This window comes from Oculina patagonica, chromosome 14 (genome assembly GCF_052425735.1).
Source record: "Oculina patagonica isolate OP01 chromosome 14, crgOcupat, whole genome shotgun sequence".
In the NCBI taxonomy this organism is placed as follows: domain Eukaryota; kingdom Metazoa; phylum Cnidaria; class Anthozoa; order Scleractinia; family Oculinidae; genus Oculina; species Oculina patagonica.
The window spans coordinates 2,647,938-2,656,665 of record NC_135771.1 but is presented as its reverse complement, the minus strand read 5'-3'; the positions used below and the strand labels follow the sequence as shown (position 1 = coordinate 2,656,665).

The window sequence follows — 8,728 nt, the reverse complement described above, 5'->3', positions numbered from 1 at the left end:
ATGCTCGTTCTATTTTCGCGAACTTTATTAAGTTCCCGCGAAAATTAGTCTGTCTCTTAAATTATGATGAAAATGCCGCTTATTGGAGCGAGGTCACAAATGTAACCACGGTTGTTAAAGATTCGCTTATGGTAGCTTTATCTGCTTATTGGAGGAACTGACTAAATGTCTGTAAGGAGAGATCTTCGTTTATGGGAGCAGTCCTTTTGCGAGCATTTAACTGTACTATGTTGCACAAGAGGCATATCTCCTTTAATTGTCAACATACACTTTCTGCTTTTCCGTTGGTGGAGCCGGAGCCATTGCAAAAGAAAACCTTTGTACAACAAGAACTTCAAGGAATGGATCACGATATTAATTCTCCTTACTGATCGTTATACATTCCTCTTAATGTTAGTTGTGAGAATTTAGTTTTACATCAAGACAATATCTTCTAGTTGATGATTTTCTCTATTCTCATTACCTGTCTGCTTAACAATGTATTGATATTGTAAGGAGAAAATTGATCTTGATCACTCTTGGAAATTAAAGGATTAACTGCTCCTTCTGTGAAAACCAACAGCAACAACCAACAGACATTAAAACTACAAATAAATTTATTAATATACTGAAATTACATTTTAACCCGAGTTGTTTCTCAACAGTCCCAAGTACTTTCATTGTACTTTCTCTTTGTACTTGGTATTTTATGTCAATGAGTTTTTTAAGTCTCGTGTTCTAATACAAAACCAATAAAAACGCTTGAGGAAATTTCTTGTATCTGCACTATAAAAACCTATAAGATTACAAAATGAAGACACCCCTTGTGCCTCTTAGTGTATTATAATGCTAAATATAATCGTGTGGTACTTGGTATTTTTATGTCAATGAATGTTTCTCAAGTCTCATGTTCTGATACAAAACCATTACAAACGCTTGAGAGAAAATTTCTAAGCATCATGATTACAAATATATTGCTAAAGAGCAATGAAAGAACACGTTGTGCCTTCTACTATTACAATGCTAAATATAATACATCTACTTTTGATCCTCAAAATCATAACAGTTTAATTACATTAACGAGTGTATCAGCTGCGCAATGAAAGACACTGTGCCTTCGAGCATTACAATGCTAAATCTAATACATCAAGTTTTGATCCTCAAATCATAACAGTTTAGTTACATTACCGATTGTATCATCTGACCAATGAAAGACACTTTGTGCCTCGTTGTATTACAATGCTCAATATAATACATCTAGTTTTGATCCTCGATATCACAACAGCTCAGTTACATTAAGGAGTCGATCAGCTAATGTTTCCTTGGAGCACTTCCTTTGCAGTGTTTTTCTTTTTCTTTTTTCTCGAACGATTTTGCCGCAGAAAAACTGTACTGTATTATCAATTTATTACCAAGTGCCTAAGTAAAGGAAAGGTAATCGGTATTGTGGTCAAGCTTCCCTGGATTGACTTTTTTGGTTTCACACATTTCAATGTAATCAGTTCCAATGTTCACACTGTTTGGCCATGTACACAGATACTTGGTAAGTTTGTCGAGTAAAAAAAAAACTCTTGCTGTTTTCCTTGTTAGTAGAGGCTTTTTAAGATTAAATCGGAATTCAAGTGTTAATTTGACATGAGGTCAGCTGTCATGAAAACATCAATGTCAAGTGGCCTTGTTTTCAAGAAAGACATCCTTCCTCAGTTTACATTTGCATAGCTGACCTACTCCTTAAAGGGACTATGTCACGGGAATTTCGCCGATTTTTGGTCTCTGTTCTGTTGTGGTAGGCAACTAACCCATAAAACATATCTCATCAGGGAATACCTTATTGCGGATGAAATCACCCTACGGCTATAAAACTGATTTTTTCTGCGCACGAACAACTAAAACGTACTACTTTCAGTCTCCTTCCCCGCTCCCAGCCAATCTCCTTAACAGCAGTGCTCTATTCACTTTTTAAGAATAATTTTAGGTTTCTTGGCTGTTAAAATCTGGTAATCTACAGTCCTTTAATACACCTGAAAGTTACAGCAGAGGTGCCAGACATGGACAGCTGCAACAAGCACACTTTACATTTCTAATAACAAAACTAAACTTGAACCACGTCTCTTGCTTCACAGAATTGATTCAAAATGTCAATGTGACATATTACTTAGAAAAACAAGATATTTTCCCATTATGTAAACACTATTTACACTGTACTGCATTGTAATAAACAGGTCCAAGATATTTTCTCGTTTTGTGTACACTATTTACACTGAGCTGTTTTAACTAACAAACAGGTCCGTTAACAAAGCGTCTACTGAGAAGGAAAGCTTCAAAAGTCTACCTAGTTTACAGGAAGTCAAGGCATGATGTCGAAATAGTGGTTATCGAAACCAAACTAAAATCACGAAAGTGAATTTTTTTAGGGGGGGGGGGGGTGGCTTGCGCTATTACGGCAATTTCTTCAGCCCCCTCTTTCTAAAATTTCAAGATCTGTCCCTGAGATGCACTTGATACGTTTTGAGACAATGAGTACAACTAAGATCAACGGTGGCTTTTCCGATTCACTCACAATCCTGTCTCTAAGAATTGACTGAGTCTTATTTCCGTCAGGCATGTTACTTAGTAACATCATGTAACCTGATGGCAACAACTTTTGTTCTTTTGCTCAATTTTGATTGGCCACTGAAGATCTAAAACTCTTTGGGTTCTTCTTCAAAAATTTGCCAAAAGCAGCAAACTGGACTGATGGTTCCTTCTCATCACTGCCTCACCATGATAACGGACCTGCCTAAACTAAGTAATACATTTCCCTTAAGGTCTTAAAAAACTGCTAGCATCAGCTTTTGAAGCAGAAATGAAACATTCCGATCGGTTTCTGGTCAAAAAAGTCATTGATAACTTTGGATCGGTCAATTTTCAATTCCACTGTCATGAACATAGTCAACTGGTAAGTAGCAACAGTTTGGCGAGAAAAAGAAAAACAAACAAAGTAACAGTTGGCGAATAGTAAAAGCACTAGAACAGAGACCAAATGACAATTGTACACTCTCATAGTTGAACTGGAACTATTTTGCAATGGCCGTTCATGTAGAAAATATTTTCACAGGCAAAGCAATGAAACAAAGTTGCATATAGTAATATTTCCGTACAACAGTCGTTATTGTAAGCAAGATTTATTGTACAAGAATGGGCCTGATTGCGTGACTTTTCTCAGAATTCAGAATTCTACAACAGCTTGACGCCACACACCACAGTAAATTTTATGTGAAACGTTTTTCCAAAGAAAGTTTGAGAGGGATGTAACATGATGAAACGGTCCCAATTTATTTTCCTGCGTAGATTATTTTCCGTTCTACGTTTTGTACCAGCTACAAGTAGTCCTTCATTTTTTTTAGGTTTAGTCAGCTTAGCCGAGCGCGGATGCAAGTGCACAAACGTGAAAGAAAATCATCCTGTGTGACCAGCCTACTCGTGCTAGGTGATCTTCAAACATACGCGCGTTTTCACGAGTTCAACATGGCCAGAGAAAAATGTGGGACTACTCCCTTTCTATTTTTCACGATACTGTCTCGAAATGCAAATGCGAAAACATTCCTGTAGCTGAATAACCTGTTTAGCAACACAAAGAGTTTCACAAAAAGGTTGCACCATCTAACAAAAAGAAACTGTTTAGAGACACAAGTTTTGCAAAGAAAATGCACCAAATAGCAACAAGAATATTTGAAACCACTCCATCTTGCAACATCCCTCATGAAACGCTTTCTATACCACTGTTGCCAAGTACACACAATAATCCCAACAGCCACAATGATCAAAATAAACATTCTCTGGTTGAAAACAATTGAAAATTATAAGCTTCCGACACCTGGACTGTTGTCTTCCAGGGATAAATTGAAAATTGAAACAAATAACGAAATTATATTCATTTTTGTGGTGCGTACATGTACTTAGAAATGCAAATGCCACACTGAAAATTAGAAATTGAACTTTGCTCACAGAATTGTAGTTCTCAGCACTCAATGGCCTCTCCATACAAGCTTACTGTTAGATTAAGAGAAGTTAGTGACTTACAGTCTGCCAAACGTTTACTGAGATCACATCCAAGGAGTTTACTTGTATCACTATGGTCGTTAATTGTGAAACTCAGAGAAGCTATTGTGTCACTTTTAGCTAGACTGTCGCACAGATTATTTAACCAGTCTCCACTTGTACCACTAAAGTTGTTGAATGTCAAAGTAAGTAAAGTAATTGACGTGTTTTTCGCCAAGCCATCACCAAGACCATGTCCCCAGTCTCCACTCATGTCACTGTAGCTATTGAATGTAAGACAAAGTGTAGTTAATGAGGTGTTTTTTGCCATACCATCACCCAGACCACGTCCCCAGTCTCCACTTGGGTCACTGAAGCTGTTTAATGTAAGACTAAGTGTAGTTAATGACGTGTTTTTCGCTAAACCATCACCCAGACCACGTCCCCAGTCTCCACTTGGGCCACTGTAGTTGTTTAATGTAAGACTAAGTGTAGTTAATGACGTGTTTTTCGCCAAACCATCACCCACACTGCGTGCCCAGTCCCCACCCATGACACTGCAGCTGTCGAGTGTAAGACTAAGTACAGTTAATGACGAGTTTTTTGCCAAACCATCACCCAGACCAAGCAGCACGATTCCACTCACGTGTAAAGTAGCAGCTGAATGTAAGACTAAGTGTAGTAAGTGACGAGTTGCTCGCCAAATGATAACCCAGACGCAAGTCTCCACTATTGCCACTGTGGTAGTCAAATGTAAGACTCAGTGTAGTTAATGACGTGTTTTTTGCCAAACCATCACCCAGACCAAGTTCCACTCCAAATTCTCCACTCATGTACCCCCCCACCCGCCCTGTCCAACAACTGCAGCTGTCAAAAGTAAGACTAAGTGTAGTTAAAGACGTGTTTTTCGCCAAACCATCACCCAGACCAAGTTCCACTCCAAATGCTCCACACATGTTACTGCAGCTGTTGAATGTAAGACAAAGTGTAGTTAATGACGTATTTTTGGCCAAACCATCACCCAGACCACGTGCCCAGTGTCCAAACAAGTCACTGCAGCTGTCGAATGTAAGACTCAGTGAAGTTATTGACGTGTTTTTGGCCAAACCATCACCCAGACCATGTGCCCAGTCTCGACACAAGTCACTGCAGCTGTCGAATGTAAGTTTAAGTGTAGTTATTGACGTGTTTCTCGCCAAACCATCACCCAGACCACGTGCCCAGTCTCCACTCATGTCACTGCAGCTGTCAAATGTAAGACTAAGTGTAGTTAATGACGTGTTTTTTGCCAAACCATTATCCAGACCAAGTTCCACTCCAAATTCTCCACTCATGTCACTGCAGCTGTTGAATGTAAGACAAAGTGTAGTTAATGACGTGGTTTTTGCCAAACCATCCCCAAGACCAAGTGCCCAGTCTCGACTCATGCCACTGTAGGTGTTAAATGTAAGACTAAGTGTAGTTAATGACGTGTTTTTCGCCAAAACATCACCCAGAGCACGTGCCCAGTCTCCACTCATGTCACTGCACCTGTCGAATGTAAGACTCAGTGTAGTTAATGACGTGTTTTTCGCCAAACCATCACCCAGACCACGTCCCCAGTCTCCACTCATGTCACTGCACCTGTCGAATGTAAGACTCAGTGTAGTTAATGACGTGATTTTCGCCAAACAATCATCCAGCTCATACCCCCAGTCTCTACTCATGTCATCATGGTGACTGATGTTAAGACTAAGTTTACTTTTGGAAGAGTTTTTAAGTTTTGTTAAGACTGAGGTTAATGATGAAGAAACGTCGGTAGTGGAATAATTAAGGTCTTTACAAATCCAGTCATCTGAATTTGAGCTAGGGGCAATCAGGGCAAAGGAACATCTTTGGTTACATGATAACTCCTGAAGAGCACTGTTTCCGTCTCTGGTCAGTTCTCCCCAAATGTTGATACTCAGCGAGGATAGGGTCCTGCATAACTTTAAATGCCTTAGAAAACAGTCAGCGACATCATCTGTTACTCTACCATGGATGTTTAAAGTTACACAAGAAGTTGAGGATTCCACCAAGAGTTTACAGAGAGTTTCTGCCCCACTGAAAATCAACTTGCCCCAAAGGTTTAAAGTTAATGACTGCAGTTTGAAATTTAAACTGTTTTCGTCCAAAACAGGACAAAGGTTAGCTACTTGTGCATTTGTTATGTTTCCAATGACATTTGGATGAACTGTAACTGGCGTAAGTGACTTTTTTGCCATGAGTACATTCTCAGCGATAGTCACCCAGTTGTCAGGAAGCTCTCCGAACACTTTCACTTCCAAAGAATTTAAAGAACTGTTTTCTAGTAGCCCTTTCTTCAATGAGACGGCACAATTGCAGCTTAGTTTTCCATAAATAAGCAGAGTAAGGGACTTTAAAGTGGCTTCTGCTGCAAGTCCTTCACCAACAGCAGTCGCTTGAGAATCTGTCATCTCTCCATATATGATGAGGGCAAGAGAGGTTAAGTATTTGTTTAATAAAACGTTTTCAAGAGTCTGCGTTGCAATATTACTCGTTGAACCAAAAATCTTGAGGACAACAGATGTCAGTGGTGTATCTGGTGACAATCCAGTTAGAGTAATGGTCCAAGCCTCATTCTGCTCATTACCCAGTTTAAATGTTACAGTAGTCACAGTCTTACTTGCAGCTAAAGTGACATCAGGTCTCTCATGACTATACATGATACCTTGTAATAACTGATCAGTAAAGGAAGTCAGAGTCAAATTTTCAGACAGTGCTGTAAAAAAGCTATCTTCCAGGTCACTAACCGACAGAAAGCCAACAGAAAAGGAAAGTGTTCTTAAGTGTGGCCAGGATGCTAGGAAATCAACAACTGAATTACAATCCATAAACTCTCTCACTTCGATTGTCACAGTAAGATGAAGAGGGTGCTGTAATTGAGAAAAGTTCTTGCAGGCATTCACAACCGTCAAAAAATATGGAACGGTTTCATCACCGTAAACCAAGTCTAAAGTCAGTGGAAATGGGATGAAGGAACAAAGAGCCATTGCCACTTGTTCTGCATTTCTACTTTCATTGAAACTTTCTGTAAAGAAAGTCGCCTCTTCCTTGGAGCACTTGATCCAGTCCCAGTCTTCACTCTTAAGCTCCTCGCCAATCTGTCCAAAAAGAACACTAGCATCCTCACCCAGTATACCAGACAAAAAGAGAAAAACTTGTCGGTAGTTTTCTACGATATCTCTAAGAAAACTCTAACTCATATTCATGGAAAACATTCACTTCCTCTTTGAGTATCTTGTGCGCGAGATATAAAGCAGCCAAGTACTCTTGGAACGTTTTGTGAAAGAAGTGGTATTCGTGCTGTGGGTTTATCCTCTTCACACTTGCTTCCTTGAACACAAGGCCAAGTTTGCGAGCTGCCAGATCTTTATTGTTGCTTTCAAACCTTGCTAATTCTCCTTCCCGAAAAGAAAACCGATCTTCCTGTAGGCATCTCCAAGCTAACTCTCCTAATGCTAGTAAACTTTCTTCAAATTGCTTCTCAAGAGCTTTGTCATCATCAGGAGCTTCCAAGTTATGTTTTGCACAATATCTCCTTAAAAGGCATCTGACAATGATCTGATAAAGTTCTGTGCGAAAAGAGGGTAGTTCACCTTCATAGTCCTCGAAAACTACACAAAGAAGAAGCAGATTTAATGGATTGTTTAGCAATGCATGAAGGAAAGCGTTTTTTTGAATTTCTTCAATAAGCCTCTCTCCTGTTGGCAAATGCTCAGGACCGGCATTGCTAAAATGTTTTCTGATGTAATCAAAAGCATCTTCTTCTGTAAATCCTTCGATTTGTAAAAGAATATCAAAGTCAACCTTCTGTCGTACTACAATCCCTTTTTCTTGACGAGATGTAACAAGGACGTAACAAAACGGTAAAATCTTTTTGTGAAGCAAACTATTCACATGGCTTTCTGACTTTTTAGGTAGCTCATCCAGACCATCCAAAATTATCAAAACCTTTTCTTGGTAACGAAAATCTTTGATGTAATCCAATATTTTATTCAATAACACTTTCTTGGCAGTATTCCTCCATACGTTCAGGAAGAAGTTGTTTATCAATGGCTTCCATTATGTCTCCATCAATATCCCGGCATTTCAGCAACAGCAAAACTTCAAATTCAGGAAAGGAATACTCTTTCGGAATTCGCTCTTTTGCCCAGTCATGGGCAACTTTAAGGCAAAAAGTGGTCTTGCCGATTCCAGGGCTTCCCTCTACGAGTGCACTGACGTCCTCGTTGTCTTTAAAGATGTCATACATGTTTACCTCATTGTTTTCCAACCTGAAGTCTCTTTTCCTCCTTGAAACGATTTTCAATCTTGTGTAGACTTCTTCAATAGGCAACTGAATAGTGCTCTCCCAAAGGAGTGGTTTTAACTGAGATCGTCTGTTGTACTCGGCTTTGAGAATTCTGACAACAACAGCGAGACCACCACCTAAAACAGAACATGTCACTTACTTTTAATTACTTGTCAATAAACTCCTTTTATCTATTCACACTATTGTCTGAAATATCCTAACAAAATGCATCCCTTTCCATGAGTGCTCCCCTGTTAAATGTTTTATAAATGCCCTGCCTCTAATAAATGCCCCAGCCCACCCCCTTGAGCTTCTAAAATAAAATAAGCGTCTGGGCCCTGAGCTGAATCCTTTGGAACTCCTTATAAATATTTGTCGTATTGATTATGACTAAAC

General features: G+C 39.3%; 3 protein-coding genes, 1 long non-coding RNA gene and 1 pseudogene across 4 annotated transcripts in view; all 5 read right to left on the bottom strand.

Annotated features, from left to right (window-relative positions):
* Positions 1-8,728, bottom strand: part of LOC144637526 (uncharacterized) — a 117,829-nt gene that overhangs the window by 25,071 nt on the left and 84,030 nt on the right. The window lies entirely within an intron of this gene.
* LOC144637528 (uncharacterized) overlaps positions 1-8,728 on the bottom strand; it is a 65,480-nt gene that overhangs the window by 45,209 nt on the left and 11,543 nt on the right. The gene's annotated exons all lie outside the window — the stretch shown is intronic.
* LOC144637541 (uncharacterized) lies at positions 579-1,566 on the bottom strand. Its single transcript, XR_013567737.1, has 2 exons — positions 850-1,566; positions 579-677 (listed from the first exon to the last, which is right to left on the bottom strand). It is a non-coding gene; the product is annotated as an uncharacterized LOC144637541 (long non-coding RNA).
* Positions 3,022-7,082, bottom strand: LOC144638921 (uncharacterized; annotated as a pseudogene).
* Positions 7,082-8,573, bottom strand: LOC144638920 (NACHT, LRR and PYD domains-containing protein 3-like). The gene is made up of 3 exons (XM_078498206.1): positions 8,555-8,573; positions 8,169-8,469; positions 7,082-8,062 (listed from the first exon to the last, which is right to left on the bottom strand). Exons 1-3 carry the CDS (start codon positions 8,571-8,573, stop codon positions 7,225-7,227), a joined length of 1,158 nt encoding a protein of 385 aa, XP_078354332.1. The 3' UTR covers positions 7,082-7,224.

Bases quoted from the DNA above. Each gene is read 5' to 3' on its own strand.
- LOC144638920 (XM_078498206.1), bottom strand. The intron at 8,063-8,168 runs GTATTCCTTTCC...GAACGTATGGAG, and splicing joins AAAGAGCGAATTCCGAAAGA to GAATACTGCCAAGAAAGTGT.